The 24407-nt window shown below is 42.6% G+C and overlaps 1 protein-coding gene across 4 annotated transcripts in view; it reads left to right on the forward strand.

Moving 5' to 3' along the window:
• Positions 1-24407, forward strand: part of gramd4a (GRAM domain containing 4a) — a 53145-nt gene that overhangs the window by 15770 nt on the left and 12968 nt on the right. For 3 of the 4 annotated variants that reach the window (XM_039601239.1, XM_031758506.2, XM_039601237.1), the window contains exons 3-8: positions 1817-1937; positions 18605-18725; positions 20302-20363; positions 22237-22375; positions 22791-22816; positions 23109-23200. In XM_039601239.1, coding sequence (XP_039457173.1) covers positions 1817-1937; positions 18605-18725; positions 20302-20363; positions 22237-22375; positions 22791-22816; positions 23109-23200 — 561 coding nt within the window. The remainder of the gene's footprint in view (positions 1-1816; positions 1938-18604; positions 18726-20301; positions 20364-22236; positions 22376-22790; positions 22817-23108; positions 23201-24407) is intronic. The other variant, XM_039601238.1, reaches the window with a different exon arrangement.

The raw sequence follows: 24407 nt of genomic DNA on the forward strand, positions 1-24407 counted from the left end.
TGAGTAAAGGACAGTGGGAAGGAAAAACTCCCTTTTAACAGGAAGAAACCTCTGGCAGAACCGGGCTCAGGCAGGGCCGGCGGACGTGACTGGCTAAGGTGTGATGACTAAGCAGCAATAAGAAAAATTCAATTCAGTTTTATTCAGTTGAAGCTGATCACTATTCATGGCAGAAATCACACAACAGTTGGATTTAAAATTTAAAATATGAGTGCAGTGAATGAGTTTGACAACATCTCTTAGCTTCTGTTTTATACCAGACAGACTGGATTAATATTGCATTTTAAATAGATTCCAGAGCCTGACCTTATGCAGTCTTCTGCTGAGGTTGCAGATAAATGGTTGAAGGCTGAGTGGGTGTGATTCAAAGTACAAGTTGGTATTTATATAGCAACCTTGTTGCTTGGAGAATTTCATTAGTTGGAGGTGTTTCCTGTGATTTGCATACATGTTACAGTCATATCTGTTCAGTTTTCTCAGCGTGCATTCTCAGAAGAGATTGAGAGTTTCTCTTTTCTCCAAACGGAGGGGTTCCCAAACTCACGTCACATGCTCATTAAAAGGAGAGCGGGGGAACACAATAATTAATTAGGCGATAATTGTCCAGGGTGACGTCAGCGTTTGACCTACTTTTGATAACCAGGACATTGAGCGTGAGCGGATGCCTGCTTAAAGCATCAGAGGCGTGTTTACGTGATGTATCATCGTAGGACATAAAACAAAGCCGCCAAAATCCAAACTAAAGAGAATCGTTGCTCGCAATGCAGCAAAAAAACATCTGTTTGCCCCTCTGTCCTCTGCTCACATTTCCTCCTCATCTTTCTCTTTCATGCCTCTTTTTTTTTTGGTTCTCATTCATCCTGCTGTCTTCATTTACTTCCCATGCCCTCTTTCTCTTTCACTTTCTCTCTTTCACTCAACATCCCTCTTCTTCTTCGTGACACACTTCCAGGAGAGCCTCTCATTTGTTTTCTTTGAAGTGCTTCTGTATTCAGGGACGCGCTATCCATCGCGGCGTCGCTGTCTCACCAGCCTTCGGTCTCGTTAGACTTTGGCTCTCTCCCAAAGCGCTTTTTTTTTTTTTTTAGGTCACCATCAGTTTTGTGCTACCGCGCTCTCGTCCTCTGTCGCCCTTGCTTGAGATGTTGCAGTGTGTCTATGCAGGCACATGCAAGCCTCACTGGTTGCTGACAGGGAGAAGCTGCTGCAGTGTGTGTGCGTTAGTGTATGCGTCTGTTGTGTGGCGAGAGTCTCTTAAAGGACCCCCGCTATAGTCGAGCAGCGATGCTCAACCTGCAGTGCTCATCATGCACTAGCACAGCCGTCTCTCTCATCCTGTCCTCCTCCTCCTTCATCACCCGCTCTCCCCTTTTTTCCTTACCCTTTTCTTCTCATCCCCCTCCCTTCTCTCTCTCACACACAGTCATCATCTCTCAATCGTTGCCATACATTTCTTCCACCTACTCTCCCTGTGTGTCAGGGTTGTATCCCTCAGTCATTGCTGTTTGAGTCATCAGTGTTGCTGTAGTCAGAAGAGGTGGGGGGGGTTCTCCTCTTTTTCGCCTTCCTCCTCCTATCTCGCTCCTGCTGGACTCGAACCAGGAGAGGAAACATTGGTGTGAGTCACTGCACCATGCTAATCTGTGTGCATTAGATCATATGGGATCTCCCTGCTTGTGCTCTTGTGTGGATTTTGTGTCGCGTGCATGGAAATAAGAATTCAAATCTGTTTTTCTTTGTTGTTTCTCTGTTTTTGTTTTGTTTGTGTTTGCCTGCGTGTGTATGCATGAATGAATGTGTATGTCTGTGTGCACAGGCTGGTTCGGGGTCTCCCACTATGGCTGCAGCCATACAGGACTTCCAGAGGTCAGAGTCAGAGCGGCTCAACGAAGTCAAGGGTCATTTGGAAATTGCCTTATTGGAGAAACATTTCCTACGTGAGTATGCACACACAGCACTTTTCTGGGCGTTTATTTTCCAACTAAATATGATTGGTTAAGCTGGTTTTATTTACTGAAACTGTATTTGTGCTGCTTGCCCTTAAAGCTGAGAAAAATCCAGTTTTTGAGGTGCCAGTGTTGGTATCGGCCAATCAAATTATGTTTATTCAAATGCTCCAGTCTGCCCGTTAAGCCAATGAATCTCATGCATTTATTCAGAAAGAGCAAAGTGGCTGTCTGTAATAGTTCAGCATCAAAATGTAGGAGAAGTTGATCACTGAAGTGGCTAATCAGCCTGTTCTAAATGAACGCATTTCCTAACAGGCAGCTAACTTGGCCGATAACTTTTAATTGAAGCTCAGCTACTTTGCTTTGTGACGATTGGTTACTGTTGCTATGGTAGTCGCACCAGCAAAAATAGCCACACAAACATCCGGAACACCCACCGTCGAGCACCGGAGCAGCATATCTGAGTCCTGCCTCAGATTTTCTGAATTACCCAGAACTAGTGATGCAGCAGTTGAGTCGTTTCACTTCAGGTCTTATTTGATCTTATTTGTGCTTGTTAAGCATCTTTACTGTCGTTTACCGTCACACTAGTTTCTTCTCCTTTTTTACTTGCTCTGTGTGCACCTTTTCACGTGAGGAATGGATCTAACGATGAGAATGTTACTAGAGATGACTCTGACTAAATAAAAGCCTCCCGATGAGACACAGAGAGGAAGACAAAGCAGCATCTGAGGAGGAACTTTTCATTCGTGTCATCTCATTTAAACCACAGTCTGTGGTTAAGTCACAGACTAGTGTGGAGACGCTGGTGCACTGCTGCTGACACGTGGCACACGCTGACCAACAAAGAAGTGGCTAAAGACACCAGCACCTTCGATTTGCCCGTTTTCAGCGATAGGTGATGTAGCTTTTTGAGTGACGATTGGGCCGATTGGGTCCAAATGTCAGCTCTGTCCCATCCCATTCCCATTGTTTCATAGAAAACTTCATATTTGGTGAGATGATTGCAGCAGTAAGAGAACGAGTCTGTTGCATTGTGTTGCACTGGTAATTTGGTGTTGTAGAGATATCGCCTCATGAATTCATCAGTTTCTTATCTAAATGGCCTTTTTTTTTTTTTTGGTTTGTTTGTTTTCGGTGCGATTGTACGGCAAATGTAGCAGGCAGCCTCTTATGTTGAAGAGATGGTTTTTGGTGTAAAGAGTCTAAGAACTTGTGCTGGCACTTAGTGATGTCATATGATGCAACTTGACAGAGAAATGTGCTTGTCGTGCTTGTCTTGTCATGTGCTAGTCGTGTTGTAGGAAAGATTTTAGAAGTGATATGTGTTTCTTATTAAGAAGAATCACACATGTTGTAAGTTCCTGCAAAGTGACAAACATAATCGGTGTCATCTTGTGATCGCACTGAATTTGCGGTTTAACTGTCTGAGACTGCAGTCGGCTTAGTTTTATCCATTGCTCGCGGTTGTTGTGCACAACGTGGTTATGTTGGGCTGCCAGTCTGTTAGATTCAAGAAAGGCTAATGAGTTGCTCAGCTTAGAAGCTTCTATTTCAGCTTCTATCTGATAAGCAGTACTTGGTTTTACCAGAGGCTGTATCAGAATTTGGTGTCATGGTGACAGAGGCCACACCCATTGTGGGTCCATACCCAAATGGACCAGATGCTTGCTTGATCAGTGTTTTGTGTACTTGACTGATATACATGCCTTTTTCTCTGTCTGTTTTCATTTTGTTCTTTCTGCTGCCTCACTGGAGACTGAAAATGATCAGCTCCAGCAAGGTCAGAGTTTTGTTGGAACATTTCCCTCGGGGATTTGAGAAGAGGTCTAAACAGGGTACTTTCCAATCCTGCAAGCACATGGTTTATCCGGAGGACATCTCCCAGTTGTCTCAGACACTGAAAGCAATGTAATGCTTGTATGTTAGGGTCCTTTTTTTTTTTTTTTTTTTTTAACAGTATTACAGTAGATCGCCATCAGTGTTGTCAATGACAGAAAATACTCAAATTTTGCTGTCATTAATGTGAAAGAAGTGATGAAATACTCAAATCCAGGCATTCTGTCATGTCATCATCGGGTTAGCTTAGCTCTCTGTAAGGAAGCGTTTCTCCAGTTTCCCGAAAGCAAGTTGAAATGCGAACACAACACTGAATGAACTAGTGTGACTGTGTAATCTATGCTAGAATTGACAGTAACAAAGGCAGTATCATCTTGTTTTGGTAGCTGTGTGTTAGCAACCCTGAAATTACACTGGAAACATAATGGAAGCAAGCAGCAGCTGCACTAGTGTTAATCAATCGTCCATGCTACACCAGAGAGGCAGCCTGGGAGGAGACATTACAAAGTGCTAGTGAACCCAGTAACCCTGGAAAGCGTTTTATGTTTTTGGACCTTATATAAACTCGTTCGATGTGTTTTAAAGTTTTCAAAAAGATTTCAATCCTTCCATCGGTTTTCTTCACTGCTTATACAGTTCAGGGTCTTGGGAGGATGGAAATTATTGTAGCTATCAAAGGATAGATGGCCACTGAAGCTCACATTCACATCTATGGCCATCGGGCTGCTCATTGTTGACTTTTAGCTCCTCCATCTGCCTGACCATGTGCCTGTTCACAATTCACAAAAATCACTGCTACCCCAATAAATTTAGTTGAAACGTGATGGACCTGATGGATTTTCACTCAGGTTTGTCATTTATTATCTTAAGATATCAGCCTAAAGGCAAGACCAAGAGTCAAAAAACTATTTGTCACATACTAATATTTTTTTTAATATGTGCAATAAAATGATTGATAATGTGCCAACACGGTGACTTTATCAGGGTTATAATTATAGCTACTTGAAGCAGATTTTTAATAATTAATCCATTAATCTGTGGATTTTTTTTTTTTTTTTTTTATTATTATTTTTTTTGTAAAGACAAGCGCCATTTTAGTTTTAGTGTTTCGACTGACTGCATGACATTTGCATTCAAAGTGTGCAGTCCTTCCTCTGTATGTGCAGTGCTTCCTGTGCTAGGTGCTGCAGCCCGCCAAAATGTTGCACCCACCTGTAGGTCTACCTGTAGCCAGGACCTAATTTAACAAACTCTTTGCAGTTGTCATCACTGATAAAAGTAGTGGGAATGTAGCAGATTTTTCTGTATACCTTTTAGTGATTTATGAAGAGGCAGGGAAATGGGGGCAAAGCAGGTTAACTCAGGGTGAGGGGACTGGACGGTGCTTTTCTGTTACAGGCTTGTCTAACCTTGTTGGTGTGCAGCATGCCGTTGCTGTTCCTTTACAACAACCTTGTTGCCAGTGGTCTGTAATGGACTGTCAGGTCTCTGCCCGCCCTCTTTACCTTTTCTATTAGCAAGAAAGGGAAAGTGTGTGAAAGAGAATACCTCAGGCTATGCCTTCTCTCATAATGCTGTGCCTAAGCTAAAAGGGCTGGACCCACTGTCATACTGTCAGGATGAGAGCTAGTGAGCTATTTTTCATGGATATCTCTTACTTCCCTTTCCTTGCTCTCTCCCATCTTTAAAAACATCTTCTAAAGCTCTCATTGCTTTTTTTTCCTCTTCATCCTGCCGAGCTGCTCCTTCAGATTCTGCCCACTATTCCCTGCTCTCCAATTTCCGGATCAGCCTCAGTTCTTTTCTTTTATTTTTTTTAATTTATTCTCTTCCTCTATTTCTTTTGATTTCCTCTTTCTTTTTTTCTTTCTTTCTCTTTATCAGATCACTATGATGTTCCCACGTAATTCCAAAGCTGTGACAGCCCAGAACAGCCACTAATATGGGAGCCACTTGACAAACCACTACGCACGTTTCTTTCAGTTTGTCTTCAGTTCCTCTTTCACTCTCAGGTTATTCATTTCTCTCACGCCTCTCAATCTCTCATCCCATCTTTGGCCGGTGTAATCGCACTTCTGGGAACACTGAAACATGACAATCCATTAGCACCTAATGGAGTCCTGCTCTCTCTGCCCTGCGCTCTTATTTTGGCTTCCATTTCCACTACTCCTTTGCGCTCTCCCCTTCTTCCCTGTGCTGTCGTCATACGATAAACTATGGAGTGCTGAGTTTATGGGAAGGCTTGCACAATATAGCCTGCTCCACTTATTCATGATTTTTCTCAGTGCGTGTTAAGCACAGATGAACACAGATTTAAATGCTGACATACACGTTGTCATTAGTTAAAGCTAATAAGATTAGCAGGGTGAGACAAAAGACTCCTTGTAGTGAGACATTGTAGTTTAATGTGTTGTGTAATGGTTGTTTCTGGAACATAGGCGCTATAGAAAGACACTATGGTGTGAAGCGCCGCATTTTGGTCATTGACATGAAGAAATGCAAAGTTCAGGTTATATTAATAATATTCTTAATATTTGATGACACCATTATTATTTACAGCAGGTGCAGTTAAATACTTGGACATAGACACTGTACAGCCTGTTGCCTACAGTGCCTCCAGCCAGTCCAGTGCAGCTACTTCCTCTTTATTCCATTATTTCCAGTCAGATATGCAATACGCAGCAAAAAGTACTGGGCTCCTTGCATATCTAGAGGAGCTGCTCAGCCAGTGCATGAAGCTCCTGATGCAGTTTTTGTGCTGATGTTAATGCCAGAGGAGGTTTGGAACTTGACATTCAGCCCCCTGTTTGTTTGATATAACCTTGACTTTGCAATACTATCAGCCGCAGTTGGAAATGATTACTTTGCATAAACTGTAACCCAGTTTCGACTGTTGGCTGCTGCCTTAGTGCCTTGAGGCGATGGCCAGTGTGTCATGTGCTCGTCACTGTTTGTGGGTATAAAAACACAAATAAAAGAAGTTACTCACTGTCAGACAATAGCCAAAGGTTTTTAAGTCCGTCTTTACACAAATGTGTTGCTGCTTTTACACTCTATATGGATGCTGGATTGGTATACTAAAGCACACCAGAAGGTTTCTGATAGCTGAAGTCGTATCTCTTATTTATAGATTCATTTATATGTTAATATTAGTTTATAGAGGTTGGCATGAACTCTGAAGTGACATTCAGAGTAGATGGCCAGGAGTAACACTGCTTTACACTCCTTCCTGTGAATCCTTAAAGCCACAGTCACACACAGGCCCAGAGACCAGTTTGTGACCTCTTGGCAACCACTAAAAGCCTAAAATTTGCCAGGTGAGTGGCATCTGGGAATGTGCACATTTCCTTAGTCAGCACTGATGGATACTATCTAGCGAGGTTCAGTGACATTGTGGAAAAATGCCCACAATAAGTAAAACTGAGTGGAGCAAATGTGGAAAATTGTGGCTTAAAGTCACTTGTTTGTAACTCGTGGTTAAGACAGCAGTTTTATTGTTGAAAGGTCGCTGTTTGCTCACCACAAGCACATTTTTGTGATGAGACCAACATGTAAAAATGTAAAAATATCAATAAGATGTTAGTTTTTGGACTCATTTTAGCTTCCATTTCTGTCTGAAATTCAGCGTAGCTTCTTCGACTGCAGGAAAAGAAGAAAATATTTTGGCCTTGGAAGTTTATAAAACTGCAGCTCCAGGAGGAGCAGCTACTAATGCACTATGGGAAATGAAAGATAAGGAGCAGAGATTCAGACATCCTTTCAAACCTTGAAGTGTGTGTTGGTTTTGTGCTGACGGTGGCTCAGCATTTAACCCAAGAAATTATTTGCTCGCCTTGAATCTCTTTAGCATTCAGAGCTATCTGAGTGTGGGTGGTTTTTTGGTTTTTTTTGTTGTTGTTTTTTTCTCCTCTCTCTCTCTCTGATATCTTTCTCTTGCGTGCCAAAAATAAAACAGGAGCCCACGCTGTATGCTAAAACAAACACACCGTTTAAGTAGATTGTCTCCTTCCTCTACAGGAGGCTTGAGTTTCCATTCCAGATGCCGTGTGTGTGGATGGAGTGGCCCATGCCTTTTCCCTTGGCATTTGTTGTGATTGGCCTGTGCTATTCTGAGGACACTAACTTGGTTAATTTGTAATCATGCTTCCGGACGTGAGATCACATAAAAAAAAAAAAAAAGACCATAATGTGCGCGCACACACAAATACACTCTTACTCGTAACAGAGCGTCATCGTGGCCTTCTGCTCTATTAACTCTGGTCTTTTCTTCAGTTCTCCTCTTTGTCTTCAGACAGATCCCAATTTATTCCCTCCATCTCATGTAGTCCAGATTCATGCACACATACCTAACAGTAAGCTATCAGATTAGCTTTATGGGACAGTGCTCTCTTTTGTTGTTGTTTTTAAATAGATGTTTTCATCAGTTAAGCAGTGCTGCTCATAATTCACTGCCTCCAATTAGCTTTGTAGCCAGTAGCAATAAATGTTTCTGTTGTTTGCTGTTAAGTCAGGTTTCTATAGTTACTGAATGCTTGTGCTTTGAAGCGCTCAGCACCATGTTAGCATGGGAGTGAATGTCCACGAGAGTGTTTTTGCTGCTTTGACCCAGCATCACATCCTACTTGTAGAAGTGCTGACAAACAGTGGAGGACATGTTGATACTACTGCTCCCCTGTGTATTTGTACCTGTGTATACCATAGTATGATTAAAAACCAGTGAAAAGTGAAAATTTGGGTAAATATTGTCGAAGTAGAAGTCAGCAACGAAAGACCTAAAGACCAGTTGGCAACCACTAGTCACTAAGGACAAATGAGTATTCCATGATCAGAGGTGCTAGAGGTGTTGTCTTTAGGTTAAAATGGTCACAAAGAGTCAGTACTGGACCAGGAGCCTCCTTGCAGCTGCATATAGTTGGTATGGAAGATGACAACACTTGCTAACTATTTGTGAAAGTGAAGAGTGGCACACAAACCAGAAATAAAGACTATTCACTTTCATAGTTTTACTTTGCTGTATTCCATACAAACTGTAGGTTATCTTAGCATTTTGCCAGTGGCTAAAGCAATTGGCAGCCACCAAACTACAGCAACCACTCTCCACCTGGTTGGCAAATACATATTTGTTTTCCAAGCGATGAGCCAGGGGGTCACCGACTAACCTCTAGGCCTGTGTGGCTGAGGCTTTAGGTTTAAGTGATTATTGGATGCTGTGTGGGTTCTTTTTTTGTGTGTGTTTGTTTGTTTTTTTTTAATGCTGCCTCTGTGACTCGCATCCAGATAAGCGATATGACTGAAGCAAAATGACTAAATTTGGTGCACCTTTTACAAGAAACTGGGCATGGCCACATAATCACTGGAAAAGTTGTCATGGATGTTGGCATGGACAATGCCTCCTCTGGACTAAGCAGGAGAGGGATCATTCTGCTTGTTTTAACCTGTACAGTGTAGGCCAGCGGTCCACAATCCCCGGGTATGGGTGGTGGATCAGTGCTCATGGCATTGGTAACGTCTGTGAAGGCACAATTATCAGTGAAAGAGACTGGTTTTAAAGCAAGCCATAGGCAGGGGTGTCACCAGTTGGGGGCCGAGGGGGGCAATGGCCATCGCCAAAAATTTGCGGTGTTTGTTGTGCCACTCCAATATTTTTAGTGGCCCCCATATGGCCACCCTTATGAAAAACTTCTGGAAGCACCACTGGCCATAGGAATGCTTTGCTATAAGCAAGAGAATGTCAAATAACTTTTTCTTATATGGGTTTGGGTGTGGGTTTTTGTCTTTTTTTTTTTTTTTTTTTTTTTTTGTAGTGTCTGAACATGCTGCACACAAAGATGAGCACAGTTTGTTTGAGTGATAACACTGTGAGAGTTCTGTGACTATCATGGGAATAGATGTGGAAGCAGAGGGGATATATCAGCTAGAGTCTGTCCTGTGGGTAAAATGAACTGAGCTGTACTGACCCTCCTACAAGTGATAAATGGTAGAGGTTAGTGCCAGTGGAAATCACCTCATGTCGTTATATGAGCCGGCTTAATTTGCTAGGCTTTCACTGCTTTCCTTTCTCTCCTTCCTCTTGGTTCTGTCTCGCTATTATTCGTGTTCTCTTTTACTCATACCGGCCTCTCTTTGCCCTTATTTCCTCTTTTTGCTTTTCTCTTCTCCCTACTTTTTATTCTTGACTGGTTGATGTTTCTGTTTTTTTTCCTACCAGATTTTACATCACAAAATACATCATTTGTACTCAGAGCTAATAGAAGAATGGCAAATTAAAACACATATAGAAATAGAAATCTGCAAGCCAAATGAATTACCCACACCAATGCGTGGATCTCTCTTCTGAAAACATTGGCCCTTGTTCTGGTAGGCTAAAGTGTGTACAGCTATATTCTCACATTGCACAGTTATAGACAGGCCTTCCCTTAATTGGGGTCTATTGGTTTTACCACTGCTGGTTCCATACAGTTGTAAAGGATTAGGGGTGGGTGCAAGAGAGAGAGCGACAGTGCAGTTATCCTGTGTGAGGTCACATATTGAAGGTCACCGCAGGGGAACAGGCCATGCTTTGAGTTCTACAGTGACTGGCTGGTCGATACAGTGTCCTAGCTGCTGCCCTACTTCTAACTGGACACACACACACACACACACACACACACACACACACACACACACACACACACACACACACACACACACACACACACACACACACACAGAGCTGAACAAGTGAGCACTAATAGAATCAGAGAATTCAGACTGTAAATGCTGGAATTTTCTCTGCAGTAAAACTATTGGAAGGGTTTCATGGAATAGCAAGTACATCCCAGCTGCATCACAGGAAGTGTTGCTACTAGCGGACATTTAGAAATGAAAGAATGTAAGGATCTATATATTGTCTAAATATGAATATAATACAAGCACATATTGGCCCCCTGAAATAATAGGAGTATATCAGCAAAGCAAATATTGTTTAAATAATTAAAAATAAAAGAGCTGAAAACACAGTAAAGGAGGTCTTTACATTACAGTTCACATGTTGTAATGTGTGAAGTGCAGAAAAAAAGTTGTCCTTAGTTGGCTGGATGGCTATGTGGTTTCCCACGGGGTCACCACAGTGTATGGATCCACACGTTTGATTTGGAACAAATTTTAGATCAGATGACCTTCCTGATGTAACTCTCCTATTTATCGGGGCTTGGGACCAGCACTAGGAGTACGCTAGCTTTTGATACCCCTGAGGCTGGATATGGGTCTCCTCCTGCTCTTGAATTACTGATATCTTGCATCTAAAGTGACTGTTTTAACCACTAGATCATGGAGCCACTGTGAGAATTAAAATTCATCAAGAAGTCAAGCAGACATGCAAACAGTCACATCAGGACAGTGTTGTTTCACTCAAATCTAACCAGTAATCTAGGAGGAGGATTTTTTTTTTTTTTTTTTTTTTGCAAAAATGGCACTCGAAAATGATCAATACGATCTGGCACAGTTCGGGTGACCATGTGTGATCATTAGGTGATCATTTGTTCCCAATTTTACTAAAATCTAAGCATTAATTTTTGTACCACAATGTTTCCTGTGAATTGTGAAGCTAAAAACAAAAGCAGCGGGCTAAATGGGTGTGAGTGGATGAGCGAGCGGTTCGGGGGGTGTGGTCAGTACAGGTTATCTGTTTTTCAGCTGGAACTGAAGTGAGATTTTACTTTAACCTCCATTTAAACGTGTTTCTATTTTAACCAGGCTTAAGTCAGTCTAAAATTCTTATAGTTGAGCTTAGGTTATGCAACTGTTATGGGAATGCAATTTTCCAGTTATAATAAATCCAAATGAATAGACACAGGGTCGGCAGTAGACCATAGAAAGTGGACCGGCAACCATTTTTCACAGAGGGGCCTTGGCTCAAGTCACTTTGCTATTCTTTAAGGGAAAAACACAGAAGAAGCAGCTCGAACTCAGACAAGCTGTGAATAATTACAACCACTTTATTGGGCAGCTTGGGTCCTTTTGTCATGTCTCTCTCTCCTCAACCACAACCAATCATTTTCATATCAGTTCAGTTCAATTTTATTTATATAACATCAAAGCAAGAGTCACCTCAAGGCACTTTAGGTTATAAGTTAAAGACACTACAGTAATATAGAGAAAACCCCAACTATGAGCAAGCATTTGGCGACTGTGGGAAAGAAGAACTCCCTTTTAAGAGGAAGAACCCGCAGTCGGAATTTAAGTTGAGTTTAAATGGTCGTGGTGTTGAGGTTTTCTCTGTTATTATGGGGACTGTATCTTTAGAATATAAAGCATCACAAGGCAACTGTTGTTGTGATTTGGCACTATATAAATAAAATGTAGTTAAATTGGTTTATTGAGACTGTAATAAACAGTTGCAGCTGATACTTTCACTTTAATGTTTTAGGTGGGGGTTAAGTTCTGTCTGATGCAAAACAGCTTCTTTTTTCTAGTTTTAAATCACAAAGCAGCTGATAAACTGCAAGTTGAGTTTGCAAATGGTTATTATATAGACTAGGATGTGTAGAGGGTGTTTAAAGGCAAAAAAGTGGAAAATAGGCGATTTGTCTTTTTAGTGTGTTCATTTAGAGGGAAAAACTTGTAAGGAATGGATTTTAGTAATGAGAAGTGTATTGTAATTGTGGAGAACTGTTATACAGAGAAAAATGGAAGTTACTAAAAAGTCTTGGTTTAGCCTTCTTTGGGAAAATTATGCAAGTGATGGAGTATCTTGCAGGTCTTTGCCTCATCACTCATTTCTTTTGCTGTGATGATGATTCATTGTCTTTCTAAATAAGCAGCCATAGTACTTGCTGCATGACAAGGATTTATTCTCCATCTAATGGGCAGCTTCAGTACACGCTGCATGATAATGAAGGCATTTTTCACGGGACCTGTGGGTTCCATCATACGTGAGCTCCTTACAGGAAATAAAGTCACTGGCATTAAAGGGGTCTGGACATTGCAGAGGCAGAGGTTTCTATATTTGGGAGTTTTGTGAAGAGGCCTTTAAGCATAATCTCGGTGTCAGTACAGTTTGGAATGGATAACATTTTAGATGATCTTCTCACTGGACTCCTGAGTGTTACAGTTACCCTCATTGGGAGGTTGGATACAGTTTTAGTCATCTTTCGTTAGCTGCAGGGAAGCGTGTGAGAATGCAACAGTTGGCCATGTGGGTAGAAATGAGCCGACTCACTGCTTTGTCAAAGCAGCATGGTTCCCACCGAGTACTGTGTGTGTCCTGTTAGAGTGCTCTTTGAGTGAGACATGGAAGTGTGCAGTAGCTAAATGACTAGCAGCATCTGTTAACAGAGGAAATGGGGTTCTGCACAATCCTCAGAGTTCATCGCATGGCATTTCTCAAACCCTGTGGGAATTGTTTTCCTTACAGTTGCCCTGAAAACACTCGGTTTCCTTTGCTTACAGGGGAAACTGTAATCTTGACCAGATATCTGATGTAATGAAATCTGTGATGTGATTTGGATTCCCTAAACAGGAGAAATGTATCCTCCCTGCTGACACGAAATTGGATTATTGAACATTGCTCATCTAGGTTATTTATGACTCACTCATGTTTTTCTCCCCCCCTCCTATGTAAATATGAGTCTCACACAAATGGCCAATAGCAAGCACACACACATTTAGAAAGAACACAGACACACTTTAACTCCCACACACGCTGCCTGTCAAGGAGTTTGGCTCGACATCACGTAAACAAGAGGTCGCCAAACACTGCATGAGACAAGAAGGACGTCGGGGTTGTTTTTGATGTTGCAGGAAGAACAGTGAAGTCTGAGATTTAGCCGTGAAGTCGACCTGTGTTGTAGAGGGGGGATAAAGTGAGGACACCAAGCAAGTCCAATCTAGGTTATCCACAAACATCAAGGCCAGAGTGGAAGGCGGCCAAGGAGAGGGGGAGGAAACCGTTCAGTCCAACTACAACTTTATATTTGGATGTCTTTTATACATATACATGTTTGGGAATGCAATGCTGTTACTCATACAGAAATGGTCTCTGTACTTAATGATATGATCATATATCTTATAGGAAATCTGTATTTATAACTTATATTTGATCAGCCCTTTTATGTGCAAAAAGGCTTCATTTGAGACAAAGGTGAATTATCCGGCTCTGTTGCTATCTTTTCTCATACAGAAGTGGGGAATAGAGAAATCACGTGTTCCTGTTAGTTGCTAGTTTCATTTTGGATGTCTGTGCCGTGGTTTCCCCTTCTCTCTTTCCTTAGCCAGAAGCTTGAATAGCCTGTTAACATCTGCAGATCGGCTGGAGGCCACAAAAATCGACCTTCCTTTATGTTCAAGTAAAAGAGTGTTGTGGAAAATACGGCGGTGAATGGGAACAGTGAGAGGCCAGTGCGAAGCAGCTGATTTTCCCTCTCTCTCCTGCTCTGTGTCTCTTATTCTCCGAACCCCCCCACCCCATGCCCCCACTCCTTTCATGAAAGGAGCTATTGTCTCTGGCCTGGATTGAAAAACTCACACAGTACTTTTCCTTTGAGGACTTAAAAAAACTTTGCCTGCGTAAATGAAAAGCGGTTTGCAATTCATGTCCAGTGCGTACAGTACGCGTGCAGACTTTTCCATCCCCACACATGCTTCTTCACACACCTGCTTAAACCAAACACAAAAACACAACACATCCTCATCCACATGGGTCATATAAGGCCGCACTGACAGATGAACATGCAGTGTGTGTGTGTGTGTGTGTGTGTCAGCTCTAGTCTGCTGAGAAATCTCAGATTCCAGGCCCTCTTAGTCTGCTGGCCGCCGAGCAAAGCTCCGCCTCTTTACCTCCACTGCCCCCCTTCTCTCGTCACCCAGAGCCTGACACATGCAGACCAGCTCTGATCGCTGCTCATCACACTGTGTGGAGGCCTGTCACAACAGTCCGTTGCGCTGCTTGTGATAACTTAGTTTGTAGAAATCCCTCATCTCTGGATGGGACATGTAAACATGGGACCTGCAGCTAAACTTTTACAGGCCTTGGAGGAGTTTTGAGGTCAGAGTGGGGGGGGGTTAAACTCTCCGGGCTGGACTAAAGCAACCTGCAGCCATGGCTGGACTTCAAGACCGACCCAAAGCGGCCACTCTGCCGTCCCGTTCCTGCAGCAGCGTCCCAGGGACCGGTCGATTGCAGAGGCGCATGGCCTTGTGCAGGATGGAGGACTGCACCTTTGACAGCTTTGAGCTGCTTTACAGTGGAGCTGTCGATAATTTCAAAAGCCATAAAAGTAACCTCAACCTCAGTAAGTTTGCCATGTTTGAAATATAAGCCGGACATGACTAACACGAGCCAGCATGTTTTAAAAGTGTTCTGAGGTCTGTAAGATGCTCTAAATTTTACTTTTTAAATTGCTGAATCCATGGAGGTATTTAAAGGTTACATGCAAGTGTGAATGATTTGAATTATACCTCAGTTTATCAAAGAAGTTTTAACCAGATGAGGTACATTTTTGTCACATTAGCAAGTTGGGAACCAGGACTCATCTGTCCAGCTAAATATAGCATCTCTTCCTCAGTAGTGGATCAGGACCATGAAAAATTCATTGTATAGGTTTGTGCTCTACTAGCTCTAATAATGGTGTGACAAGATAAGAAGGAAAAATTACATGTATGTTTTGATTTTGGAAATTTCTGTATAGTGGTTATTATTCTCACAAATCCTCATCGGCATTCAGGAATGCAAACATTTAGAGTTTTATTTTGGCTTTTTGACTTCATTTATCAAAAAAGAAACCTCTATGTGTCTGCGTAACACAAATCTGGATACAGGGCACAGAAGTCCCGCCTACCTTTTGTTTAAGAGAGGCAGCCAATTGGAAGAAAGCCGGCCTGAAGCGAGAGTAGACTTGAAGTAAGAGGAGATTGAAGTGCTGCATTAAGGCCCATTATGAAATGGTTAAGGATTACTTTGAAGTGTGAGTCATGCAGCGCTACTCCAGTACAATTAAAAATGTGCATAACGATTCCTTTTAACCTGGTACAAATAAAACACAGTTAAGCAGTGCAGAACCTCCATCATTTCCATAATCTGCCCTCAGCATCCAAACCTTCCTTATAAAATAATGTATCATGTGTAAAGTTCATAGTGATGTTTTTGTAGCTTTTCTTCCCCCCATAGATATTATGGTTCCATTCAAAGTCTGCAAAGAACAGAAGGTCAGCACGATTAAAAGTGACATCTCTTGGCATGGCATTTAGCTAATCCCCTGTCTGTGTTACACATAAATGGTCTAGTTACTAGCTTTCATAATGGCTGAAGAGACCCTGTGATGTGGCAACCCAGGATGAAGATTTATATATAGAAGTCAGCAATCCAATTTTAGGCGCAGAACAGGCATGTTGACAGTATTATTAATATGCTATCTGATGTGGAGGGCCTCTGTGGAACAGAAAAAACCAGATTGTACTCTATCCTTCCTCGTCTGACACACATAGCGTACTGTGCCAAGCTGTGCTGTATCACACACTTGTGGCCCCACTTCCAGTGCAGTGTTATGGACTCTGCAGCATCTCTATTTCTGGTGTTTTGAAGGTTATGGACAATGTGGAAGGAAACTACAGAGAGGGAATACATGCACGGAAAGGAGTGGAGCATGGGAGAAAGAAATTGGGGGTGGGGTGCAGGGAGTGGTTGTACGGTGGGGTTGCAAAAGGGTGCAGGGTGAGTAGAAAATGAGTGGCAGTGTACGAGTAGGCGTTAGTGATAAAAAGCGGTGAAAACCACCCAAGTCATCTTATTAAGAAAGAGATCCTGTGGTTGGTTTAGTTATTATGTTACTTGACTTTAAGGTCCTTCAGCAGTTTCATCAAGCCTTAGAACTGCTCATCAGAGTTGTGGAAATAATGCAGCTATTATGGTAGAAACCAAAGCAGGCCTAATGTTGCAGACACTGCTCCAGGTGATCACAGATGCTGCTTCAAGTCTTCATGTTTCCAGCTTATTTACCACTTGTGGCTCCTCCTCACCAAAAGTTAATGCAGGTTGTTTTCAGAGTATTGTCATTATGAATTCCTTTTCTGTGACTTCGCTTATGTTACACTAAACCCAAAGCTAGACTACTGCTTGTATCATGCCCGCTGCTGCTGCTAGTCTTTTAATGTAATAGGTTTAAAGTTGGCTGCAGATCTTATGGCACAGGGCAACCATTAAGCAGCTTAGCCCATTGCAACCTTTGGCCTGTGTTTTGCTTACTGTTATGTACACAGAGGCACGTTTTCATGCATATTTGAGTGCTGTACCAGTGGGAGGGGAGATACAGCCACTGTTGAATGTATGAAAGGAGTCATTTTGCATTTTGTGAAGAGAGAGATGAAATAATGATGGTTTGTTTTTCTTCTTTAATGCACCACTGCAGAGGATTTTCAAAAGGAAGACTTCAAAGTGAACCAAATTTTCCTGACCTGCTCTGAGTAAACTAGAAGTGCCGAAGAAGAATCTGAGGCAGACGCATTATACTGGATGCATGTCCTCTCTCAGGAGCAGCACCCCAGGTTGAAGCCAGCGCTGTAGCTGCAGGAGGTTCTGCCAATGAATGTTTTATTAGTGTTAATGGGATGCAATAAAGGACAAGAGTGAGCTATGAGGCTGGTTGATGAGAAAGAGAAAGTGGCAGCTACAGTCTTGTAATCTGAATCCTCCCCTCGGATGTGTGATGTTCTGAGAAAAGTGGGCGATTGGGGAGTTGCGCTGCTTTCATTGCTTTCTTTACTTTCAGCACTGTTGCTACTTCAAGAACATGTTGCACCCGTTTCAGGTGATGTTTCTCTCGTTTTTAACTGAGACACCGATTTGTGGTGTTCACAATGAAAGTGGTGCTACAGCAGGGCATGATTGTCCTCGAAGAGCCTTTGCTGATAATTTAATTTTAATTTAAGGTGGACTCGATCTATCCTTTTGATTTTTGTGATTGCTTATTCGAGCATCTAATGGGTAAGTGGGTACTGATTGACGGGTGCACGTGCACACATTTCTGGCCTTCTCTTCTCCAATATTCATGTGCTCCTTTATTCAGGGGCAATAGAGTGTGAGAGAGTGCTGATGTTGCACCCCAGGCTTTGAAAGTCCCGTTACCTGAAACCAATTGAAGCCATCACATGATTGACAAGGAGGAAGTGAGGAGGAGAGGTGAAGGTTATAGGCTATAAATGGGAGGGATAAAATGAGAAATTCACGACTCAGCAGAAGCAGTTTTTTTTTGGGGAGGAGGAAGTATCTTTAAGCACAGCATTTTATTTATTGTTTTTAATTTAATTGAATTCTTTTACTGAAATCTTGCTTCTTATGTGCCCTTTTGTGACCCTGAGCATGTGAGAGTATGAATCTCATCATTTTAGAAAAATTAAATTTTATTGATATTGCATGTTTTATTTTTTAAGGTAAAGCACATACATTATATCAGATGACCCTCTGGTGACAAACTTGGCGACAGTGGGAAGGGAAAAGTGCCTTTTAACAGGAAGAAACCTCTGGCAGTACCAGGGTCGGGGATCAGGATGAGCCATCAAGATAACATAAGTTCCACATTGTGTCTTTTGCCCTGTCTTCCTCCCCTCACCCCCAACTAGATGGCAACTCCTCCCTAAGCCTGCTTCTGCTGGAGGTTTCTTCCTGTTTTAAAGGGAGTTCTTCCTCTCCACTTTCACCAAGTTTGCTCATAGGGGGTCATCTGATTGTTAGGGTTTTCTCCTTTACAGTAGAGTCTTTACCTTACAATATAAAGGTGCAATATAAGTAAAATTCACTTGAATTAGGCTGACCTCCAGTGTTTGTGTTGTTTTGTTTTTTCCAGAGGAGGAACTGAGGAAGCTGCGGGACGAGACCAGCGTGGACTCCCTGCGGCAGGAGCTCGAGAGGGAGCGAACCAAAAGGATAGACCTGGAGCAGAAGATGAGCGATTTGCTCAAAACCAGGTGAGACGAGAAGAAGGGAGTGCAGAGTGAAGCACATGACAGGAAATGAGGGGATAAATGTATGAAAAAAGGAAGTAATAGTTGTGAAAGGAAAGGGTGACGCTGCACTTTGTAACAGTTCAGCTCAGCAGAGTTTAGCACGGGGCAAGTTGGATGACGAGGGTGTCAGTGCCGGTGCTGCCCAAAGTTCCTGTTATAAATAGAAGCATCAACAGCTTGGTAGGCAGGAAATTCCACAAGGAGGTGTGTGTGTGTGTGTGTGTGTGTGTGTGTGTGTGTGTGTGTGTGTGTGTGTGTGTGTGTGTGTGTGTGTGTGTGTGTGTGTGTGTGTGTGTGTGTGTGTGTGTGTGTGTGTGTGTGTGTGTGTGTGTGTGTGTGTGTGTGTGTGTGTGTGTGTGTGTGTGTGTGTGTGTGTGTGTGTGTGTGTGTGTGTGTGTGTGTGTGTGTGTGTGTGTTATTAGGGAGATGGAAAAAGGGAGAGGGAGAAAAAAACCGAAAGGAGTCACGCGCTTGTCTGAATCTCCTCGCTGTGACACAGATGCTATCCTGGTGACAGGAAAAACCCACGCCTCTTGGCTCCTACTGGGACACCCTTTAAACTTGCGGGTGTGCATGTCTCTCTCTCATGTACTGTGTGTGTGGAAATGTTAGCTTGAATGCCCATGGGAAATTCTGCTGGTATTCTTCAAGTGATTGCCAGCGCTGAAACATGGCCTCAAGACTATCGAAAGCAGTTTAGGAGTTTGTAAGAGGTGAAGTTATTGTATTGTGACCTGCAAGTTTTCCACAGTTAATACTTTGTCAGCAATATCCAGCATGAGCATAACAGACAGCAAACATTTCTTCTTCACTGATATATGATTGGAATAAACAATAAAACAAAGCATTAACACATTCTGGAGAAGGCTTCTCTTTAGGGAGAAGATCAATTCAGTCTTAAGCTAGAATTTCCTGTCCATTACAAAGAAATATGACTGCAATTAAAGCCTTATAGATAAAAGGGCAACAAGTTTGCCAGTGCCAGTTTGCTCTAAATGTTGTTTCATCCACTTGTAAGTACCACTGCAGTGCCTGTTCAGGGTGTTTTATGGAATAAGGATGGCTGTAGGGATGCACTTATTAATGTGTGTGTTTGTAGCTGTGCAGAATGGGTGATTTGTGGGTAGGACCTCCCTATAGGACCAATGAGTAATTTCTCAAATTTGTCATTAAGATTTATGTAAGTGTGACTGATGCAGATGCCTTCAGTTTCTGCAGGATATGGATATCTGAATTAATGTGTGTCTGAAGTTAAAGGAGGATGTTTGCTCTAGCCCTTTTGTCAAACTTCTGGTGTGAAATTTTAACAGTAACCTTATTCACTGTGATAACAGGCAGAGTGAATCTTACTGGCTCCGTGTATGTCTCCTTGCCTTTTGTGGTGATCCTTTCAGTGCAGCAGCTTTCAACATGCTGGCTCATGTACTTCTTAAAGTGTGAGATTGCAGTTCTGACAATACAGAAGTGAGACTGACACATGACAGATCTTTCCCTTAGTTTTTTCGTGACTATATGTGTGTCTGTCTCTTTCTTTCAGGCTAGAGGACTCTCCACCACAACCTCCCAGAAAACAGCAGTCGCCCTCAAACAACGGAACCGGTAAGACCCCAAGTGGACGAGATATGGGGGGCGAAGGTGGGTGAGCTGGAGTCTGAGGGAGAGGAAATGAGTCCTTGACGTCTTCTGAGTGTGGGAGTAAATCAAGAGGAGAGTTTACGTGTGTGTGTGTGCACATGTGCAGGGGAGGTGAGAATGTAGGATGCGTGCAACGGAGCGCTTGATGGGAACATAGTGGGTCGGATGGGTTTGTGGGTTACTCCAGGACACGAGGCAGTACGTAGTGTGCGTGACAAACACACAGACGCACACGCAAACAGAGGGGTTTCCTGTGTGCGCTGTGTGCTGTCAAGAGCAAGTAAGCAACACAACAAAACCACATTAATGCGTCAAGGCAGGTTCCTATCATTAGTCCAGATCGGCGCTGTTAAGAATGAGTCTGTTTTCAAAATATTTTCGTGAGGGACAAATGAGACAAGCTCATTAGTGCAATAACGGTCAGATGGTGTTTCTGATATGTGCTTTCTTTTGCTTTCAGGCTGAACAGTTGCTGTCATAGGTTGACTTTCAGTGATCCAGGGATTGGTGTGTGTTTGCGTGTGTGAGATTTTAGTGAAAGGGAGGATGAGAGAGTGAGGCTAATTTTGGAAAATGGGTTATGATTGTAGATCACTTCATCTAGGGCAGACATAAGAATATGTTAGGCCGGCTTATGCAGATCCAGGTTTGTTAAAGTGAGGCCAACAGTTTGTGGCAGCCTGTGAGGACTGCAGCACATCTCATTCATCCACAGTTTACTGCGGTTCAGCCTGGAGTTGTGACGGCAGACGAGCTCTGTTAGAGAGATTTTTAGCTTGTTTTTTCAGTCATGAATTATTTGCATGTATTACTGTTATAAGATTTGTGTAAATTGAATCTTCCTTGCTGTAGTTTGACATCAACATCTACATATAACAAACAGGTCCAGAGGGTGATCGTGCACCCACGTACACCATCGCCATCATCTGAAACGTTTAAAGTTGTGTGTTTGCAGAGTCAACCTCCAGTTGCAGCAGTTACAACACCCTAAACTTTGTAACACATTTCAGTGGTGATGTGACTGTGATGTCACTAAAGGTCAAACTATGAAGAGCAAAAAAAGGAAAAAAACAAAACAACCCACATTACCACCATGAAGTGAAAGCGTTCCTGTGTTACCCTCAGTCACATGTTAGTTTAAATTTGCTGGCACTCAGCTACCAAAACCCTGCCGTAGATAATGTGAAAGAGAAATCGCGTCTGTTTGGACCCTGGGCAGTGGTGCCTTGAAAACTGTAAATGTAACTGCTTCTAGCTCAATCGTATCATCTACAGCAGAAAAAACAAACACTTTTTAAAAGTCAGCTTATCATGTAGAAAACAGGGATTCATTACACAAAGTGCAAAGTATTTTTTTTAAATATATATTTATTCACGCGACAGTAGCAAATTTAGCTTGTATGTAACAGCACAGGCTGCAAAGTTCTGTTGGATGAGCTCACACCTTTCCATGCAGCCATGTCCACCTGCCTGTGGTGATCCTGACTGTGTCATTTCTGTGGCTTAACCTGTAACAAGACTTAATAATGCAGAAAAAGCAGACACCATGGCCCAAAGCTCTCCCAATCATGTGCTTGGAAACACAAAAACAGGCTTGGCGTGAGTCCTTGAATTTGCTTAGCTACCATTGGATAATCATAGTCTGAGACCAGGCTTAAGTGGTCCAGTAAGGGTCCCATGACAGGGCAGGAGATAGGGTTGGCGTAAGAGTTATTGATAACATAAGCCCATCACATATCAGTGATTTTCTTTTAACAGTGCATGATTGTTGGTGCAGAGGATTACAAAAATAAGCTGTTCTTATAGCAGCAAATCAAAGTTGATGTGTTTTCTTTAGCAGAGAAACAGCAGAAGGAAGTGTGGAGTTCACGGCTGCAGAAGTGGCTGTACGAGCGCTTCGGGGTTTACATGGAAGACTTCCGCTTCCAGCCGGAGGAAAGCACAGTGGAGGCCGAGGAACCGCTAAGTGCTAAAAGGTGGGTGAGATGTGGTCCTGAGCAGAACATAACTCCTCAGGTTGTTGAAGAAGAAGTGGAATCGTAGCGTTCGGCGAGCATAAAAGCTTCGGTCTCGGTGGTCGAGGCCACCGAGGAAGAGGAGAGAAGAATGTGTGTTTAATAATAATAATTTAAAAAAAAAGTCCAACTCTGTCGCGTGTACCCTCACCCTGTAGCTGTCTCTGGTTTGATTTTGCACAGAGGAAGTTGGGTTTTTTTTCTTCGTACTTACTCTTCTGCACAGAGGAGAGAAAATGAGTCATTACAGACGGATGAAGGCCAAAGTGTTAACACTTCCCCTCTCACATAAAGCAGCATTTATTTTTTTTGCGTGTGTGTATATGTCAGCATCTACGCGTATTCTGACCTTCACTTTCTTTTGTTTTCCATCCAGGTTGACAGAAAACATGAGGCGACTCAGTGAGTACAAGCTTTTACTTGGCGTCCTCTACATAATAATAATGATGATGATAATAATAATAGTAATGACAACACTAACACACATTCATGCAATACTGTAGTTCTGTGTATTGTAGATCTAATTTTAGTGCGTGATTTTCCTTCTGAACATTTCGACATGTAGTTAAATATAAAACTCCTGGAAAATTTCACAGTAAAAGCCTGATTCACAAAGCAAAGCAGGAGTAAACACAGTGCTGCTCTGTCTTTAGCTTTACGCTCTCAGTGAATCCCTGTGTCTTTGCTGTTTCAGAGCGAGGAGCCAGGCCTGTCACCAACTTCTTAAGGAACCTCTCCGCCTTATCTAATTGGCACTCCGTGTACACCTCAGCTATTGCCTTCATTGTGAGTCTCTGCTTTCTTGCACTTCAGACATAATCGCGCTTCGATATTCTCTAAAAGAAAACTCGAGGTTAGTTGTGATACAGCAGCGGTCCCCAACCCCCGGGCCTCGGACCGGTACCGGTCCGTGAGTCGTTTGGTACCGGGCCGCGAGAGTTGAGGCTCAGGTGTGAAATGTATGTTTTTCAGGGTTTTTATCGGTTTTCAGCGTTATTTTGTTATCGTTTTATCGTTAACTCGGTTGTCCTGGGTCTTTTCACGTGTGTTATGAATAAATCTTCTTTTTTTCGGTACCGGTACTAGTTTTATTTTGTTGTATTTATCCGCGACACCTTAAAGGCCGGTCCGTGAAAATATTGTCGGGCATAAACCGGTCCGTGGCGCAAAAAAGGTTGGGGACCGCTGTGATACAGGATTACCTGCCATAAACTGCTGATGGCCTCTGCACAGTTTGGGTGTCATTAACAGCTGTGCTGCTTCTGTCATCTGCCGTCTCTGTCACTTTGACACATTGCACTACATTTTCACCACCCTGCCTTTATTTGACTGCAGCTGTGACTTTTTCTCTTTTCTCTAAATCTCATCCTACGAGTGACCAGATAGGTGAGACTTCATAGAGGATGCAGGGCAATTGTGATGGAGAAGGGGGGAAAGTGATGAAGTTAAATTGAATGATGTAGTCAAATTTTGAGGTCAAGACTTCTTGAGTTGTGGTCATGCTTGTACTTTACAGCAAGCATTTTTAATAGAAAAGGGTCGTATCTGTAGTTTTACTCTGACCTAATTGTCTTACAGCTCATGGCCGGGAGATTAAATGAATATTAAAGTCATGTCTGCTTCACTGTGATGAGTTGCAGTGATTCTGCCAGCGACTGCAGGCCTAATCAGATCTTCATTAATGTCCAGTCAGTGGTTATGCTAAATCATCCTCAACCCACTGATTATGGCCCTACACCATCTCAGTATCCAGACATGATGCTGGTTTAGTGTTGACAGGTGACTCTAACAGCATCTTCCACTACCGATATATCACCCAAGTATATGCGCTTCAGGCTTACAATGAGCCCCCCTGATTCCTTTTTATGTCCATCTTGTAATCAGTTTGTCTTTGTCTTGGTAACTTTTATGGGCGATGAAGGGCTATAAACAAGCAGCTGTGATAAAACTAATGTGAGTTTTGTGTCAGAACAGATAAGTCGCTGTTTGAATG

The sequence above is a fragment of the Oreochromis aureus genome, linkage group 17, assembly GCF_013358895.1.
Source record: "Oreochromis aureus strain Israel breed Guangdong linkage group 17, ZZ_aureus, whole genome shotgun sequence".
NCBI classification, from domain to species: Eukaryota; Metazoa; Chordata; class Actinopteri; order Cichliformes; family Cichlidae; genus Oreochromis; species Oreochromis aureus.